Source organism: Parambassis ranga, chromosome 21 (genome assembly GCF_900634625.1).
Source record: "Parambassis ranga chromosome 21, fParRan2.1, whole genome shotgun sequence".
Classification (NCBI taxonomy): Eukaryota; Metazoa; Chordata; class Actinopteri; family Ambassidae; genus Parambassis; species Parambassis ranga.
The window spans coordinates 16,934,436-16,954,954 of NC_041041.1; the positions used below are offsets into that span (position 1 = coordinate 16,934,436).

Here is a 20,519-nt window from a genome sequence, read left to right on the forward strand (position 1 = left end):
AAACTGTACAGGCTTTTTTCAAAAGTTTTCAGCCTTTAAAGTATTACTGAAAATGCATTTTTTTTACCAAGTGACACTTTAACTCACTGTGTGTATTTATAGGAAAACTGCTGTTAACCAAACTATGTTGTGTAGGTTTGTAGGAACACCTGAATAGCATCAGGACTTTACATTCAGAGTTAATGACTTTTTTTGTAAGAATGTTGAATGCAGTCAATCTCAGAACATTTCATTTGTGCATTTCTAACTGAAACAAACATGAAAATGTCACAAGGTGTGCATTTGATAAAACTTTTAATTATCTGCTTGCAAAGTATTATAAAAACAAAAGCCATATTATTCTAAGGAGCAGCTGCTATCTCTAGCACCAGAATAGATGTTACATTGTCACCCTTAACAAAAGCACAAGCTTGTAACAGTCAATGGATCATCCAAAATCAAATATGTGTTTTTTTCTGTTTTATATATATAAAAACAAACTCACAGCCGACATCTTTCTTGAGTCAGACATGATGTCTGTTAAGAGATGTCGTGACTGTGTGTTCAGTTGTGTTACATTGGTTTTGGGCCTACATGGCACTCATGTGGTGCTGACAGTGCAGCGGTGCTCACAAAAAATAAAATAAAAAAAAGATTTGTATCATTTATGATGCAAAAGAACAAATATGATTTGATTTCATACCGTCTCTTTAAGTAAGTTGGGCCTTACAGCTGCACTAATCAACATGTTTAAGTAACATTGATCAAAAAGATGCTTTATCAAAAGGAGTCAAGTAAAGGAAAATATTAGACTCCACATTAAAGTCACATTCATGTAAGTGGTTCCTGGAATGGGCAGCTTTAGGTCAATCTGTTTGTCCCCATGTGGAAACAAATCAATTAAGTAGTAAACATGTTGTTTACCATGTGATCTTGCCATGATACACACTGCAGATTAAAAATATCTGGTCCAAATAAATGTGGACTAATTCTTTCTTAATCATTCCATTATTAAAAAAAGTGAATTTGAAGGAAACTCAGCTCTTTCCTACTGAGACGCTCCTGCAGTGGGCACCACTCTGAGCTCCTCCTGAAACCGGTTACAGTTGGGATCCCCTCTGACTCTAGGCGTCTCTGGTATCTGAACGCCAGTTAAGGGATCAACACACCAACACTCACCCCTCTGGCCGTGGGAGGACATGTTGCACTAAAAAAGGAGAGAAGAAAAACACAAACTAGACAAGTTGCAAAACACTGGAAAAAAAGAGAAGGATGGGGGTAAGGATGCACAGTGGGAAGCAGGGGATGCGTTAATGAAGCATGGCATACGGCGGCTAGAGATTTGTGTGTGTGTTTGTCTTCTATCGATGGAGGGAGGGAAAGAGGAGGGTGGTGGTGGTGTTGGGGGGGGCATTGGATGAGAGTGGGCCTTGGTTCGGGTGGGATGACACTCACCCAATAGCAGCCCGTCTTTGGGTCATGCCCCCAACACACAACCCACAACCCACAACCCATACACACATGTCATCAAACACAAACACACACACACACAGAGGCATGCCAGTGGAACAGTCCCCCCCGCAGAGCCCCCCGCCAACACCCCCCCCCCCCTCTACTCAGAAATGAGGTCGTAATTGGAGGGGACACAGTTTACGCCACGCACGAGGGGCGGCCGAGGAGAGTACGGCGAAAAGAATGACAGGCTGGGGGGGTGGGAAGAAAAGACTTTCCACTATTTTTGAGAAATAGCAAAAAGAAGTGACAGTTACAGTAATTACCGCACAACAAGGAGGGACAACTCAAAAAAGGGAGCAAGAGTGTTGAAGAGGTACAGTGTTCCTCCCTGGGAACAGAGGACTCCAGTCTGAAACAATGCTGTTGTTTGTGACCGGTGACGAAAATTGGCCGAGTGGCTGAGAGCCCTGCTTTAGGAAACGGTGGCGCCTATTCAAATCTTCTTTTCTGCTCTACTATCCTCGTAAGAAAACACTGGATATGTGACCTTGTTTGTCCTCCTCCTGTCTGATTTCTATGAATGAGCAGAATTCAAGCCCCCTGTCGGAAGCACAGTTCCTTCCTCAGCTTAACAAAAGTCTTCCCATGGAGTACGCCAAACACTTTTATTGCCTTGTAACCTCAAGCTCAGAAGCTTGTTGCCTCATTCACAACGACAACATCCCACCATTCATTTGTGTGTGTGTGTGTGTGTGTGTGAGTTTATGAAAAAAGAGTGTGTTCGGTGAGGTGGCAGAAGTGAGGGGGTGGTAAAGAAGACAAGTGTGCGTGTGTGTCAGAATATGAAAGAAAAAGAGAGGGGAAATCCAAGATAGATACACACAACATAATATGTTTGTAAGGTGAAAAGCAAAGGAGGAAAAATGAAAGATCAAACTTAAATGCTTTACACATGTAGGCACAATCATCTCCATTGATAGTGATCATCACAGAAGCCTTCTCCATCATCAAAGCCAGTGGTCTCCATCACATCTGCAACCACTTGAGCCTCTCTTGTGTTACAGTTCACCACGAAACAGTAAGTCAGCAGTGAATCCCACAGAACTGCTCTCTACGGGTCCAATCCTTCAAACATGTTGGAACCGCGGCCGCAGTGATGTCACTGCAGGTGTTTTTGCCTTCTGACAGCGGATGGAAAACACCTGCAGTGACAGCAGCGGTTGTGGGTGTGGCCGCCTATTGTGACATTTGTGAAAGTTTTCTTCTCCCACTCAGAGCAGCCGTTTCCTGCTGCGTGATTCACGCTTCATTTTACAACGTACGTGACTAATGAGTTTACAGTAGATGTGATATGAATGATCCATCATCTGAATCTGAATAAATGAGTGTATAACAAGGAGAGATGTTTTTTTTTTCCAGTGGCTGAAATACAGGATCAGGTGCCAAATTCAGTCAAACAACACGCGGTTCTCAAACACTGTTTATAGATTTTTAGATGTGCGTCACTTTATAAACAATTTCCTTAAGAACATACTGTATTTGGACATCACCAATACACATACTAGAAGGCCTCTTTGGGTGAAAGTGACCTGTGGCCAAATATAGCTCCTTAAACTAAGTTTGAAGACCTCAGGTTAGGGTTAGCTGTCTCCTTGGAAATAATAGTCATTAGTCTGTTTTTTGTTTTTTGGGGGAGGGGATTCTAACATCTCATCCTTACAGCAGAGCAGTGAATGTCACACTGGAGCTGACCTTTACTATTAAAGGGAGGACATCATGCTAATCTGTGTGATTCATTCTGAGCAACAACAAGGATTCCAACCCACTAGCAAAGCAGTAAACAACCCAACACTCTCCTTTTGTGCTGTTGGGCAGGTCATCCTGTGACTGGGGGAATTTTCCTTCCACTTATGACTCCCCTTTTGTAAGCATTGTCTTTAATCTTGTAAGTTTTCATGCTGTAAACCCCCTTTAAAAACATGTTAAAACACAACCGAGCTTAAGTGTTAAAACCGGTCACCACAGGCGAGTCATTGCTGGGGCTGCCTGTGGATTCTCCTAACCACAGTTCTCTGTCAGACAGTGTGATGTGAGGCGAGCACTCTGCTCACCTGTTTGAGGTTGTAGAGTCCATATCTGTCACAGTTTGGAAACTTGAGCCCATACAGGTTCTCCAGCGGGCCCCTGTTATCCTCAGAGGTCATTTTGGAGATCTCTTCTAAGACTCTGTCCAGCTCCTGCTGACAGGCACTCTGAAATGATGAAGGACGAATACATTAGTACCAAGAGTAGCAATAATATTAACCCACCATAGGGAACAGACGAACACAGAAGACAGGAGAGAGAAATTACATTTGACTCAACATGCAGGCCAAAGAATGTGTTCTGTCCAAGAAAAACAATGGCGAAATAAAATACTTGTGTGTCTCTTATAAAAATGTCACAAATATACACATTTATTGCTAACATTTTTATGAGGTGCAGTCAGGCAAGCAGCGGGTTCAGCCAATATTATTGATGGTGAGTCTGGTGGAGTGGAACATGAGTGGCTAGACTGCTTAACTTAGCTGGTGGCCGTGGCCACACACACACACATACTCAAACCCGTGCAGACAAACGTTCATGCATAAAAACGGTGCACACTATTCCTAGTGGAGTATGCACTTTTACTGAAGTGTGCTACAGTAACACTGCGCACACAAAGGGTATCAGTCTGCCTGTGGGATCAAAGCAGTCCAGTCTTATGATTAGCTGGCTGAGGATGAGAGAGAAGTGCAGCAGGAGGCGCAGGCTGCCACCAACATTATCAGGCATCTGTACATATGGATGTAAAGAACTCTTTCTCTCTCTCTCTAGGTCTCTCTTTCACACTCTGTATCACAGACATGCAGTCACGTGTCAGAACACGCAGCCTCCAGTTTCAGTGCTGCCCTCTTGTCCCACATATCGAAGAATAGTTTGATTTTCTGTCTTAAAATGCCCCCATGTGCAGGTAAAAAGTACTGCAGAGAAAAGGCTGAGGACACTTTGCATTAGGATACCATCAACTCGTACCACGACTGCACTTTTCTGTGTTTAGGAAGCACTTAAAAAGATTTGTCTCTAACTCACACACACAGCCGTGGAGCTGCTGTGCAATGTGCTCATCTGAGACTTTCTACCACCTCCTGTAAGCATTTGATTGGAACTTAAAAGTAAGGATTGGTATCTTGCAGTAAACACACACATACACACACACAGTAATGAGTAATGTTTTGCCTAAGCACTTGTAAAAGCACTATATGGCAGAAGTGAAAGAAAGGCCAGTTTAGACCTGATACAAATTGAATATTAATGCCTACAAAGCAGCAGAAAGATTTAAGTTTGAGGGACTAGCGTGGTTTTATCAAGAAGTTCAAAAAGGGTCAAACAGTGCAGAAAAAGACTAGAAGGTTCTGGAAAGGAAACTAGTGACAGATGTGTCTACAGAGTCCAAAACATTTGCCAAGACATTGATAAATATTCACTCCAGTCAGCAATTTAAGTGTTGTGAAGACAGTCGCTAGAGTTGTGGACAGGAATCGGCATTGAAGTATGCTAGGAACAACCTGGAGGAAGATTACACATATTGGAAGTGTTTCCTTTGGTCAGACGAAACAAAACCAGAGCTCTTTGCTCTTTGCTCGTTGCTTTTGTTTGGAGAAAGAAAGGAGAGCTGTATAACATAAAGAACGTGGTTCACACAGTCAAACATGGTGGTGGCAGTACAATGCTGTGGGGACGCTCCAGTACATCTGGAACTGGAACCTTGTCAAGAATCATGAACAAAGAAGACCCTGACTTAAATCTGGCTAAAAATTTGTGGCGTGTTCTAAAGACCAGGATCCATGCCAGGAGCTTAGGACTGACATAAGACTATTATTAAACAAATACACAGTTGACTATTGACAATTGTTTGAAAATGTTTTGTTAAAATTTGTTTGCTCTATTAAACAGAATGTGAGGACTGTTTGAAAAAGAATGACATTTTTTATAGTGGGGCGTATGAATATTTCTTCACCTGTAAGTCTTCAACTTAGTGAACATGTCCAAGGGTTAAAATCAAGGCATCTGGACTCATGGAGTTTTTTTCTGAAGACGTTGCATCCCACGTGGCTTTCTCAGTTCTGCATGGTAAAATATGGTGAATATAATTTCATTGACAATCTAGCCTCTTGTCATCAACTCCAGTCCAGATTGGTGTTGTTGTTGTTGTCGTTAATTTAATCAGTCTACAGAATGTAATGGTAAAAATCCTATTAAAAAATTCAGATGCTCCATTCTGATTCCATTTATTGAAACATCTTAGCTATATGTGCAGGATTTTAATGTATTTGATCGCTGCTGCAGGAATAATCTGCTGCACAGGTAGTGTTAAATAATGACTTGTACAGTGGGTATGGAAAGTATTCAGACCCCTTTAATGTACACACAGCTCCCAATATTGACAGAAAAACACTGAATTGTTTTGGATCTAATACAGCCATGATTCTTTTGGGGAAAGATGCAACAAGTTTTTCCACACCTGGACTTGAGGATCCTCTGCCATTCCTCCTTGCAGATTCTCCCTAGTTCTATCAGGTTGGATGGTAAATGTTGGTGGACAGCCATTTTAGTCTCTCCAGAGATGCTCAATTGGGATTAAGTCATGGCTCTGACTAGGCCAATCAAGAACAGTCATGGAGTTGTTAAGCCACTCCGTTATTTTAGCTGTGAGCTGTGTGATTGTCTTGTTGGAAGGAAAACCTTCGGCCCAGTCTGAGGTCCTGAGCCTTCTGGAGAACGTTTGTGTCCAGGATATTTGCCACATTACCTCGATTGCAACCAGTCGTCCTGTCCCTGCAGCTGAAAAACACCCCCACAACATGATGCTGCCACCACCATGCTTTACTCTTGGGACTTTATTGGACAGGTGATGAACAGTGCCTGGTTTTCTCCACACATACTGCTTAGAATAAAGGCCAAAAGGTTCTATCTCATCAGAACACAGAATCTTATTTCTCACCATCTCTGAGTCCTTCAGTGTGTGTTTTTAGTAAACTCCATGCAGGCTTTCATGTGTCTTGCACTGAAGAGAGGCTTCCATCGGGCCACTGCCATAAAGCCCCGACTGGTGGAGGGCTGCAGTGATGGTTGACTTTCAACAACTTTCTCCCATCTCCCGACTGCATCTCTGGAGCTCAGCCGCAGTTCCTTTGACCTCATGATCCTCATTCGCTCTAACATGCACTGTGAGCTGTATATAGACAGGTGTGTGGCTTTCCTGATCAAGTCCAATCAGTAGCACCAAATACAGCTGGACTCAAATGAAGGTGTAGAACCAACTCAAGGATGATCAGAGGAAAAGGACGCACCTGAGTTCAATATATGAGTGTCACAGAAAAGGCTCTGAATACTTAGGACCATGTGATGTTTCACTTTTTCTTTTTTAATAAATCTGCAAAAATGTCAACAATGCCATGTTTTTCTGTCAATATGGGGTGCTGTGTGTACATTAATGAGGAAAAAATGAACTTAAATGATTTATGCAAATAGCTGCAATATAACAAAGAGGGAAAAATGTAAGGGGGTCTGAATACTGTCTGTGCCCACTGTATATACACGTCAAGCCAAATATGGTATGACATCACCTCTGACAACAGTGTCTGCATGTTGTTTACATGACCTCACATAACCACCCGCATCACAGTGCAGCCATGCTTGACACCAGCCGTCTGAAGCCCCTTCCCTTGACCAGCTGCACAACTCTCTTTTCTCTTTTGTTTTGCCGCAAGCGAATGAGTTAAGTGAGGGAGAAAATGAGCAAATGCATATCATTGTTCACCTCATTGAGACGTATACATATGGGCCTCAACATGCACAGCTCCCGGGCCCAAGCTCATTTACATGAAACAGAATCTGTGTGCCCGTTTGCCACCCCTCTGAGGATTTTCCAGGAATTGTTTATTTTTTGCACTGTGGTGTTTTGAGACTGTGAAATGTTGAGTGAATGCTAAAGAATAGAAGAAGGGGGTGGGGATTACAGATTGGCTTTAACTGCCAACACACATTCCACCGCAGACAGGAAAACAATATCACCTTTTATAATAACAATGCTCTTCATGGGGAGCTATTGGAACTAAGATGCAGCCATGTTCATGAGCATAATAGAAGATGCACCAATAAATGCACTGAGGTATAGAAAGTACTGTTTGATAATAATATTTCAACATAATGGATGTGCTACAGTGAAATACATCCATCCATCCACACTCATACCTATGGTCAATTTAGAGTCTCCAATTACATCTTAACATGCACGTCTTTGGAATGTGGGAAGAAGCCAGTGTACAATGAGAAAACCCAGGCAGGCCCGGGGTGGGGACAATGAAAAGACCCTAGTCAGATTTGAACCAGGAACCCCTTCTGTGTGTGCGTGTGTGTGTGTGCATCTGATTGAGTGTGCCCAGTGGAGGGCACTACATACCAGACATTATTGTTCACACATTAATTGATTTGTGTTTCTGCAAGTTTGTGATGGGTAGATTTAAAAAATCCACTGCAGCCTGCTGTGAACAACTACAGTGTACCAACACAAAGGATAGGTGCTGCTGAAGAAATAACACCAACTTTGTAGCTTTGCAGACTGGAAATGAAAATGGATGAACCAGTGATATTGTTGAACTACGTGGGAGGCTACAAACTCTGTCTAATTCCTATTTAGTCTGCTGCTATAAAGCGATCAAGCATGAACCAGTGGAAGCAGCAGATCTGAGATGCCAAGATGCCTCCGTGGGCAGAACATTAACTGCATAAAAATGTCATTTTTTTTGAGTGGCTATTTCAGACGGGCTCCAAAAATGTTCAAGCCGGGTACAAAATATGCTTTGGATTTTTATAAAAATCACACATTTTTTAATATTATTAAGGCTTAATGCACACTGTCAGAGGGGTGTGGTCTGCTTACATGACCACCTCAGCTTAACTCCTGCTTGACCTCTTTGTCCACTGGTAAGATATTGACCACCTAAGCCTAAGCTCCTCAGAAACTAAACACAGCACTTTACAGTTACACTGAGCAATGAAATTCTTACTTTGCGAGTTCCCTTCACATGAAGATCATGTCACAAAAGGTTTGTCCATTTTTACACACTTAGGAGGTGCCCACATGACAGACTGTAAACATGTATACTTCTGCTGCAAAGTTTCAACATGGGGGTCATGTATTTGAAGCCTGCCTCAAGTGGCCGCTCAACAAGCTACAGCTTTTGGTGTTGGCATTGTCTCCTAGCCCAGCAGGTCATCACTGTTACAACATACCATATAGCCTATGGTATGTTGTAACAGTGATGACCTGCTTTTTTAGGAACGTGAGTTATGTAGATGATGCATTGTAGGTATAAAATGTGAGTTAATTACCTGAGTCACTTTTGGAGTTCGAGCATCCTCCAGCTGATTGGTCTTCATCTTGGTTTTGCGCTCATTCAGGTGCTGTTTCCTGGCAGACTCCTGCCAAAACCAAGCATCTATGGGCCTCCTGGTAAGTGGACTCTCAGTTCCATGCACCTCTGCAACAAATAAACACACAAAGCAACTTAGACATGCGGTAAATCTAAAGCATATGTCCAAAAACTGTTCCTGGGTGCTTCTTGGAAACAGGCTTCACGTTTGGATCAACTGTCAAAGCTCATTGGACCTCTCTGGTTTTAATCCCAGTGTAACATTCAATACTTGGTAGGTTCTTGGAAATCCTTCTTCTGAGTAATGGCTAAGCATGAAAGCCATCTCTGTCCTTCTTCTAGGAATGTGTTTAATGGGCAGATGTCACACACACACAAACACATACACATACACACACACACGTCTGCTTTCTAAAACACTCACATTCATCTACGTTTATCTATTCTTTAATCATAAGCTGCTATTGTAAGCAAGCATTTCTTCTAATAACAGGCTCTTTTACAAGTGGTCTTAATCCTGGAATTAGAAGACAAAGTGATTCTGTGTCCTCCAGGCATCCTGTGTCCCTCATACCTCATGTGACTAATTCTATGCTGGACAGTCAGGCGTTGCAATGGCTGTAATTACCATGGCGACAGTTTAGACAGAGCTTGCTAAGATCTTTTCTTTCCATGAAATGGCAAAGCACACCATCCATCACATTTATAACACTGGGGTTACAACAGTTTGCACTGTGAGAGTTTTCCTGCTGCCTGTTATGCTGATCAAACAATGAGCTAAAAGGGTAATTCAGAACAGACACAAAGCATAATGGCAAATTAAGTCTTGAAACCAGAATGAGCTTGTGCTCCTGATGGCTGTAGTGGTGAAACACATGTAGGGGTTAAGGCTATATAGACATTTCTTAACATAGCAGTCATAGCAGAACATTTCAACAGAAAGTCTGAGACAAAAGCAGTGAAATAAAAAAACTCCACTGGTAGTCAGCGGAGGTGAGTCCAGACTCGTAAGGATGCACATCTGATGAAGGCTTTTCATGCTGAGTAAGGACTTTTTTTTGGTCCCTAGCATACCCGCTAGAGGGTGTGTGTGTGTGTGTGTGTGTGTGTAATTAGTGCTGAAACAGAACTCTGAGGCTGTAAATCACAGCTGAGTGGGATAGGCCCCCCAACCTTCAAGTCTGCTTACACATGCTGTGGCACTGTCTGAATGTTTCTGAATGTGTTCACATGTGTCTGTGCACGAGTGTGCTGATGCATGCTCTGCCAGGTGTGAAAAGTATGTGAAGCTTCATCACGTTGAATCTTTGGTTTATTTCTGTCCACAAAGTTTTTTGTCATTTCATTTGACGTGTAAAAATGAGTTATTCTTGTCCACGAATTAAATGTTGAGTTAAGGCACCCAGCTGTTGCTCCCCTTCACATTCTTTTCTTTATTTGTTAAATAAAAACAAAGATTCTAGAAGCTGAAGAAAAATAGCTTCTTCATTTTTCATTGTAGTGAGTCAAATCGAGTAGTGTGTCAAAATAGATGCTTTCCGCAAGCACTGACTTGTAGGTATAAAAAAATTGGCCAGGATCATCTATTGACATGTTAACTGCTACTTGCTAGCTTCCTCAGAACTCCCTCAGCAGCTTGTTGTGTCTTCTCAGTGCCAATGTCCTACAGCACAAAGCAACAGTTCTAAACAACAGCAGTTTGTTCTACAAAGGACACAGCAACAGTCTCTTCTAAAATGTTGTGTTCTACATTGCAACGGACAGTTCTGCAGTGCATAGAAACAGTCTTCTACATAGCAACAGTATGCTGTATGAAGCAATGGTCTTTTCAAAAGTACATAACAGTCTGTTTTACATAGCAGGGATCTGTTAAAATGATGTGTGGTCTGTTCTACATAACAACAGTCTATTCTGCATAGCAGCAGTCTCCTGTACATAGCAATGGTCTGTCCAAGAGTACATAAGCATAGCAGTGGTCCATTCTGCAGTGCAACGATTTATCCTACGCAGCAATGATCAGTTCTACATAACAGTAATCTGTTTATTTAGTTATGGTCTGTTCTACATAGCAACAGTCTGGTCTACATAGTCTGTCTGACAATGCAACAGGTTGTTCTACATAGCAATGATCTGTTTAGCATAGCAGTGGTTTTATGCAACATGAGGTTATTTGTCACCAGTAGTGTACAACAGAATGCCATGATCACCCAATCAGAATCCAGGATCCACAGCTGTGTAATGAGGTGAAAAAAGAATCTGTACTTGCTGTCTTTTAGCACCACAGCTTCACACACTTTGACCCTTTGGCCTTTTTAGTCTGACAAACACTGCAGAAGCGCCAAAAGTTTCCCTCTTACAACTACAAAGGCGACTTCACTGGTTAAGATGACACACACAGCCACAGAGAAGCAGAGCACCATCAGGAGTTGAAAGAACTAGCAAACCATAAAGGGTTTGAAGGGGGATCTTCATTATTCTGTTGCTTTTTGTACTTTTGCCAGCTGTGAAGCCTTTGAAGTGGTCAGGCCTTAAGAAGAACCATTTACACTGGTTTAAAGGGCTGCAAGGCCACTTTCTTGGCCGTTGAAACCCAGTGTTTGAGACGAGCTTCAGTGTATATGATAACAGGGCAAATACATTAATGCTAAGCAACTCTGAATAGACATTAGTCATTCTGTGCTATGAAAGCATTGCTTAAAGGCAAACCCAAAGCCAACACTCCCAACAGCTCGAGACAGGTAGTTTCTATGGCACTGAACGCAAAATCAACAACACAGTGCTTACATGACAGCTGTTGGCTAAAGACCTGTTTTTTTCTCCTTGGAATATGCTGTCATGGGTTCCTATAGAAAACAGTGCCCTAAACACAAGCTGTCTATATTTACACCACATCACCACAATTCAGCATTCCTGCCACATCCACCTTTGATACACTCATAGCAACGCAGACTCAACACGTCTGAAGGGAAAGAAAAACTGTCAGTGTTGTTTCAAAATGTTTTTATATGTTTCTGACAGCGGACATCAATTACAAATTTCAAGCTCTTTCTTGATGTGTTTTGCAGAGGCTTCCCATGTGAGAGATTCTTCCACTGTTTATGATTATGATCCAACAACTGTGTGCTCAGCTGGATAATGGAATTCATGAGTTGTGTACTGACACACTGTAGCAAATATGATTTGATCATTTAACCTTAGGTCTTTATGTGGCCAAAGACAAGTGTGGCACCCGCACCCTTTTCCATTAAAAAGAAAAAATATAATGTAAGAAATACTAATAAAATCAATCATTTTGCACAAAATATTAAATATTTACTGGCCTACTTTAGCAGAATGTGATTCTCCCCAGTGATTGACACCCTGTCCCTGGCAACGGTCTATTCTAAATAGCAACAGTGTGTTTTCTGCAATAGCAGACTACAAATTGGCACAACTGACCAATCAAAACTGAGGTTTCAACACAACCAATTAAATGTTGAATGGTGCTGTGACTGTAAATTGATGAAGAACTGATGAAGCTGCTTGGTTGAGCAGTGAAACGTCTTCAAGAAAACTCTACAAGTCCAGACGCCTTGCTTCAATCTTCTCTAGGTATGTTGCAGGATGTGATTTCTGAACATGAATTAAACAGAGAAGAAGAGAAGGCTATTTCTGTAAAAGATAATCAAGATGGTAGACGACTAGAACGTCACGCTGTTCTTTTAATGTGATTTGTTTTTTTTAATCTGTGAAACATCATTTGTAGTCACTTACTCTGGCAATAGAAGGATACATTGTCTTAAATGGGTTGTATCATGAAATAGCAACAGGTTACACACACTCTTTAGTGTTTGGCAGGAGAGGCTGTCCTTGCTAACTTAGCTAGTGAAATTGACCAACCCGTGTCAGCAAGCCAAATGTCATGCCGCGTCAACATGTTCAAATTTTACTCACAACTCGGACCTGTGGGCTACCTGTCCTGGCTACTCGACTTACTCCTGTCTGTGCTAAAATGACACTAGTCAAACGCTGATGGGCTCATATTCTTCGAACTATAGCAACAGATTTGTGGACTCGATTTCCAGTTTACATATGATGTAATGTGACATCTTCACCCCACCTGAGTGAGGAAAAAACGGCAGTAGAGTCCGTTAAAGACGGTCTGATTGCACTTAACCTCAATTAAAAAAACTTCTTCTGGTCACTGCAATAGTTGGCTTGTTGCTACCTCTGGCTGTGCTGTACTTATCTGCTCTATGCAGCAGTTACTAAAACTACCAACATGAACATCAGAAAGCCTCAAACCCATTCCTTGATTCAATAGGCCATGGAAGGCACACAGCCAGGAGCTGTGCAGTGGACTGTCAACCCAGGCCCCTGCTCTTTATTCCTAATACTCTGGACCTGGTCTGTCTCATTAGTGTCATGGCTGTGCAAAATAATTTTGTCATGCAGTCATCTGACTCCTTTACACCTAATCCAAAAAAGATTAGAAGACTTAAACTGGAATTGGCTTCATCCTGTGTCAGATGAGTACAAATGTTTTTGCGACTCAGTTAATCTTTTTCAGATTGTTGACAGTCCATCCATAGAGATTAGCTTCACCTTTTCACACACACTGTGCAAATCTACATAGAATAATTAAAGAGCTGACAGTGTGAGAGAAAGAGAGAGAGAGAGAGAGAGCAAGTCTCAGCAGAGGATCACCTCCAGGGCAGCAAGGGCAGCCTTAGACCACTGACAACACAAGAACGGAGAGAGGAATAAACACACGTTAAATGGACATCAGTGAGGGGTTTGTACAGGGTGCTGAAGTGCACAGTGTGATAAGACTCTTGTGTGCATAACACCATGCCCTGTTAGTCCTACGGCAACAACTAAATTTGCTTTTTCAGGGGCTCCCATGGTGGGAGTGACACCATCGCCCCGCTGTGTATGACTGGGTATAATGTCAAAAATAAAACAGGAAGTAATTTTAAACATCTCTGGGAGAAGATTATTATCTGTGTTTTGTTTTCCAGGAATGCAATTCGACTTTCCCCTCTCCCTAACCCTCCAAGTCAACATTGTATCAGTGTTCATACATACATTACTTTTTCAGCTCATATATCAGATGGTAGCAGGATTTGATGATGCAGATTTAGCTGAAGCCAAATACATTGACTGACAGGGATTATTAAGTCGTCTCACAAATTCCCAAACTACTGACAGCAAGTTATTAAGTTTCAGTGTCTTGCAAAGTATCATTTGCCCAACAGATCCTTCCTACATGAATACGGCACAATGTCTGTTATTGTTGTGCTACAGATGCTCTGCTCCTGTCCATGACTCCAGTACCTTCTACCTGCATTTAAACAAATCCCTAAAACCTTTGTGTTCCATTATTTGGTTCCTGAGTGGAATTTTATTGCATAAAATAGCTCAAATGGGAACACTTTGGATGATGTGCAATTTCTAATACAATCCTCTTTTCAGATGGGAAGAATTTAAAACAACAGAGCTGCTGTTTTCTGTAACCTTTACAATGTGGAAATTTGCAGAAAAGACCTGCAGCACATGTCGCTTTATGACATAAGCTGTGTAAATATGTAAAACAGGGATATGAAGTGTGCACGAGTGGTTTATTTGAACTCTGCGCTGTTTACTCAGGTGATCACGCTGTTTACTTCAGCTTGGCGAAGATGTGGCCTTTTTGCACTCTGGATCGCATTAAATAAGCACATAACAATGCAAGATCTCTATTCACTTTTCATATGAGCAGCTGCGTGGTTATTTGGAAGTGAGATTTTAACCTCAACCGACGGCAGGAAACGACCCTGAAATGAGCAGTTTGATGGGAACACAGAAGACAGATGTTGACATCTGATAGCCGGCAGTTACTTATTCTCAAAAAAGTCAAACTTGACACAGTGAACTGAGGGCAAACCGCAGCCTCAAATTATGCTCATTTTCAGCTTTGCATTTGAAATCTCCAAAGATGGTAAATCACCAGAAGAGAGCCTGGACCGGTCCGACACGTCTAACTGAAGTCACAAGGCCTGGAATTGGCATTGTTTTTATTACTGTGTCCCATCAAAGAAGATTCATATGAGAGAATAATGACCTCTGCTCTGTGGTTTATTATCTGAAAATAGTTCCTAAGAGTGTGTAAACATATACAAAAGAGAACATATTGAGTAATTAGATTGCACCTGCTGCCATGGAGATCTTCCCCAACAGGCCCAAAAGTCAAGTCTCTTTAGTACACACCTTCCATATCAACTGAATGCTAAAACTGAATTAAATGACCTCCCAGTATAATAAACAATAGCTCCCATCATACTGAGACACTCCTAGTACAAGAGCGCTGGGGATATGTGGGTTACAGACATGTTACGAGTTCATCACAGGGACTCTGCTTGTTTGTGCTCACAGATGTGGGTCTGGCCGCTGCCTGCCAAATACATTGCATATGTCAACATTCATTTTCTGGAATCAATAGTGACCCCGTGTCCCTAATAACTGTAATGTGGTAGAGCAGAGGCTGACATTTCTGTGTCCCTGCAGTCATTTATCTTGTGGAGTTCCTGCTATCGAACACGTTTGAAGTCCGTGCTGTGTTTTTTTTTTTGTAAGACTTTAAAAAGAGTCCTGCAGTGAAAGTGTAGTGTCGACCCAAGTACTCAAGTTCTCTTCTTGTTCTGTGTTAACACCAAGCCCAGGTATGATGGCAGGTCAAAACTAGCTGACTGGGTGATGCTGGCACATGTGAGAAAATTGATTAATAAAGATGAAAACTGAGAATGGTTTGCATTAAATTACAGTATGGAATGCATTTGGCAGCACTTCAGTCATTCAATCTACAAAACATGCTTACACAGACCCTATACATTCTGTACTCTGCTCCAACAGCACGATACAAATACTCCATTATAAGTAAAAGTATAGATAGATAGATAGATAGATAGATAGATAGATAGATAGATAGATAGATAGATAGATAGATAGATAGATAGATAGATAGATAGATAGATAGATAGATAGTATCATTGTATCATAGCATGTTATTGTTGCAGGTGGAGCTAGTATGAACCTGTTTCCAAGGACAGCAGATGACTCTGAGTGGTTGTTAAAGGATTGATGGGAGTGTGAAGAAGTAAAAACACAACCATCTTTCTTTTTATTTTTGCCCTAGTCTTTGATTTCTGCTGAGATGTTGGATCATTTTATTGTAATAAAAGTATGTGAGACATTTGGAAGGAAAATGTGAGTCGCGACTGACAGATCTGGGATGTGATCCTAACCACACTGCTGTTTGTAGGGTGTACTCAGAGGTCTATAACTTTGGGTAATGCCAGGGCTGCTGCTGCAACATCACCTTACTCACCTCTGGGTCCTGAATATTTATTCTACCACGTTCTAAACATGTTTACTTGGACATTTTAGCACAGGTAATTAATGTGCTCTTGAAGTATGCAGTTTCTCAAAAGAATTGAATTGAAAAGAATGTGATATTATCTACTGTGTAAAGTAAAAAATGTAATCCTAAAGAGAAGTACAAGCATTTAAAAATTGTTGCAAAAGTATCCCACTCCTGTAAATTACAACTGTTGTACAGTAACAGACACCAGATCTACACTTTGTGTGAACCTTCCAGTTGTTTTTTTCTTTGAGCGGCCATTTAAAGTTCCTCCTTTCATCTCATGTCGAATATTAGACTCACATGATCTTAGAAGTAGTAACAATGACTTTGATTGGGACAGTGAGGTTTTTTTTAGTCTATAGAGTTTGTCATTACTTACCTCATTACTCATTGTCTGTACATAATTTCCCCCTAACCCTAAAAACATGCTGTGATTGCATTATGAGCTAGGCGGCCACAGCACCATAATGTGAAGGTACTGTACTTATAGGGAGTCAGTGGAATCAAAAATAAGCTGTGATTAAATGAAATGAATCATGTTAATTATTAATGACATGAGCCGTCAGAATGTTTTTAATGTTTGGATGGACCTCTGCGGCTGAGAAATGAAATCAACTGTGGCAAAAACTGCAGTTTCTCCTATGGCCACAGGCAGCAATACAGACTCAAATCCCATAGGATTAATATTTGATGCCAAGTTGAAGGCAAGTTTTGGACTGATCTTTCTAGAGGCCCAGAGACTAATGACAGAGCTCAGAGAGGCTACCAACTAAAACCACACCTAACACAGACACAGGCACCCTAAGACCAAGCACTAACACCATTATCACTGCTCACCTTTCTGTTTACAATCTTAGGTGTTGCAGTATCATGGCCTGGAAGCATAAATCAACGGTCATCTGACCATACGTTGCTAACACAATCAGCATATGAAGCAATAGGACCCCTCTGGAGTCATGTGTTGCCCCTAACATTCTACTAAAGCCCTAGTCACTTGCAGTGTTAAGTGATTTTAGCATCGGCTTGGTATTGTTTACATTCCACATTCCAATTTGTGGATAGGTGCAGCTTTAATGTTCTTTACCATTTGTTAACTGGTGATCCACGCTTGCAGGGCCATCCAGGTCCACTTTTTGTCCACATCGTCCTAAGCCTAGGATGAGCTGCTGCAAAGGTAACTCCTCCGCATCATTGTCCGGGTAGCACCTCAGTTTGCTGGAGCACCTCGGCGTGTAGACCCCGCACAGCTCCCCCTCCATTCTTGCACACATTGGACAGCAGCCACAGCCGGGCTCCCGCACTATCTCTGTACATACTGCAGCGACTTCGGGACACGCAGCCAGACGCTCCGCGGTGCATCTTGGGCATCGGAAGATCAAATCTCCAAGTAAGACACTAGGTAAAGTAAAGTATGCAAACAGCAAGCCGTAGGTAAAATGTGTGATCATTATAAAGTTGGCTGAGGCTATTAGTCACTACTGAAGGTAAAAATGACCTTTGGAAGATGGACCTCAGGATCCTCTGACAGTGCACTCTGTTTGGGTAAACATGCTGGTATTGATAGGGTCCTATCTGCTCTCAGGATACCAGCTGACCCAGGAGAGTTGAAGTAGAAATCTTTGTACTGCCTCATTTTACTCAGCTCCTGGTTAATCAAGAAATGTGTAAATAGGTGCAGCTGTGGTAGACAGCACCTACTTGTCACCCGTTGTAACTGTTACCTACATATGTACAGAGATTAAAACATTAAAACAAGTCCTGTGCAAGATGCTTGTTAGTAGTTCAAGTTAAACAAAATTCCCCCTCCGAAAAAATAGAAAGGTCATAAAGGACATGGATTTTTATTCTGTTTATACATAGTGAATGTCACATGTAATCTGCATAAAGCAGAATATGATTAAAAGTGATATTAACATTTAATATTAAACTGTGTCCCATTCATTGAAGAAGAAAACTAAGGATTATAGGATTTTCCTGTCAGTCCTAATAAGGAGCACTAAGTGCACGAGTGGTGATTACATAGTGACATATGATGTAATGACAGACCGACACTCAGTCATATGATGAAGCGTGTGTTGCACCTCTCACAGACTAACAGGAAACTTCTCGCCTATTACATGAGGAAGATATTTCCTTTTCTCTGATTGACCCTAAGATGCACGCTAAGATTTCCAGCCCTGCAGAGCTGCCCCACCGTGAAGTCAGAGCAGCTTACTGTATAACACGCTTCGGCTTAACTGGCCTGCGTGTATGAAGTAATGTCTGTCAGAACCATCTTTCCTCACTTTGCCCGGTTCTGCCACTTACATAAGGTTGCTGGACTGAAAAAAGTGTTAGCTATAGGACCCCGGAGGAAAAATAAATGTGTCTAACTGGATGACCAGCTTTAATGTTCAAATGTAAGAGATAAGGTTTGTCAAATTTTAGAGGCATTTTTACACCTTGTAGTTTGTCAGACAGTGAAATACTCAAGTGATCCAAAATCAGCATCAGTCAATCAAGCATCAGTACAAACCACACTTCACTTTACACTATTCTGAGAGGAAGAAGAAACAAGAGAAAATCCATTATTGACTTGTACAAAAAAATCTAAACATCCACTGACTCTGTGACAAGGTTGCTTGCTGCTTGTATCTGCACAATTAAAATTAGGAAAGCCACCATGCACAAACCTAAGATGAGGTGAGAGGGCTACACACATAGGTCTAAAAGACAGTGACAGAACAGCAGTTTTAAATCAAGGTGAGTTTGACAGTGTTGGAAGCAGAAGCGGTGTAGAGAACAGAAACAGCCCGTGCACCAGGAGGGCTGGCAGGATCAGAGGGTGAAGATCTTAGCTAATACCTATGTTCTGAGAAGAAGAGTTCACTAAGCTATAACACTGTAATATACAACACACAGTACTTTATTTCTGTTTGAAACTCATATTAGGCTTTATATGGTTTTGTTGCAAGTGAACCTTGGTTATCCTGTAGTTTGTTGTAAAAAAAAAATAATAATAATAATGGCACGACACACTGTACTGCATGTGATGACTGTGAAACCATTAGTTTGCACGGTGATTAAATTTCCAACTTTCTGGCCTATACTCCAACATGAAGTGGATGAATTCCACCCCACTGGCATTTTAAGGCACTTGCAATTTCCTCCCCACCCACGTATGCAGCTGCATGTTGATGGAAGACACTTGTTCCACTGAACAACTGGCAAATCACAAGAAATTTCACTCTCAGGCTCGACAAGGCTGGTGAGGCAGTCTGTTCGTTGGATGTGAATAGAGGATCTCTGTTTGAATTAGACAGATTACCTTTTAGGTTAAAAATGTTAGCTTTTTGCTTAGCCAGATTTCTAAGTAAGCTAACTACCTTCAGACATAACACTGTCAGCTTATTTTGTAACTGTTGAATAGTAGACTGATATTTATCATCTGTCCTCAAAATGTATTTGTGCTACAGACTTTAATTTAAAGGTGGCATATTAACATGAAAAATACACTTTTTCTGTCTATTCCAGCTTGCAGCCCTTTGTGATGTCATGAAGGGCTTTTATTAGTTTTTGTATTTAAAGCTAGAGACACTGGAACAGTTAGGTTGGAGCAAGGTGAAAGCCATGTTTCATTACATTTACTATCTAATTCCTTTTACACAGTTGTTTACATCATAATACTCCTACTTTGTGCAACTTAGTAGGCTGGTCACCTTTCCAATCCACCATGAGTTGTTATCACGATATCTGAGACCCAAAACAGGATGCAGTTTTCCTGACCTCTTGTGGTCAGGAACAATCAGTACTAGTGTCAACCAAACCTACCTTTGGCCTGTGACCCTGACCGATCAGACTGTAACACACAGGTGTAACCTGTATACACTTCTAAACAAGGAATCATGCACCCCTACTTTCCTCATTCTGCTCATGTATCTACCTGAGAAGATATTTTCCATCACTATAAATCAGAGACCGTCCAAACGGCACGTGAATCGTCTTTCAGTGAGCTTTTACCAAACTGTGTCTGTTTGTTCTGTCACTTACGCTATTATGCCTCCAGTTTATGGAAATGTTTTCCTATGACCACTCCTCAGCATTTCTCCACTCCCACGAATGCATTATGATTGTATTATGTGTACGCACTGCCTAGCAACGCCGAATGAATGGGCTGAACAATGTTGGATTTTACACTAAAGCGGAACAACCTGATAGGGCAGCGCTGAGAGATATTTTAACTGGGCTCCTGAAAGATCCATGTCTCA

The 20,519-nt window shown here is 41.5% G+C and overlaps 1 protein-coding gene across 1 annotated transcript; it reads right to left on the reverse strand.

Annotated features, from left to right (window-relative positions):
* Window positions 1-979: 979 nt before the first annotated feature.
* LOC114426006 (insulin-like growth factor-binding protein 2-A) lies at window positions 980-17,834 on the reverse strand. Its single transcript, XM_028393090.1, has 4 exons — window positions 17,357-17,834; window positions 8,851-8,999; window positions 3,546-3,686; window positions 980-1,186 (listed from the first exon to the last, which is right to left on the reverse strand). The coding sequence occupies exons 1-4, from the start codon at window positions 17,718-17,720 to the stop codon at window positions 1,028-1,030; spliced, it is 813 nt and encodes a 270-aa protein (XP_028248891.1). The 5' UTR covers window positions 17,721-17,834; the 3' UTR covers window positions 980-1,027.
* Window positions 17,835-20,519: the final 2,685 nt, after the last annotated feature.

Excerpts from the sequence above, each read along its gene's own strand:
- LOC114426006 (XM_028393090.1), bottom strand. The coding sequence starts at position 17,720 with ATGATCACACATTTTACCTACGGCTTGCTGTTTGCATACTTTACTTTA. Across the intron at positions 3,687-8,850 it reads GAACTCCAAAAGTGACTCAG|AGTGCCTGTCAGCAGGAGCT; the intron begins GTAATTAACTCA and ends TCATCATTTCAG. Across the intron at positions 1,187-3,545 it reads GACTCTACAACCTCAAACAG|TGCAACATGTCCTCCCACGG; the intron begins GTGAGCAGAGTG and ends CTCCTTTTTTAG.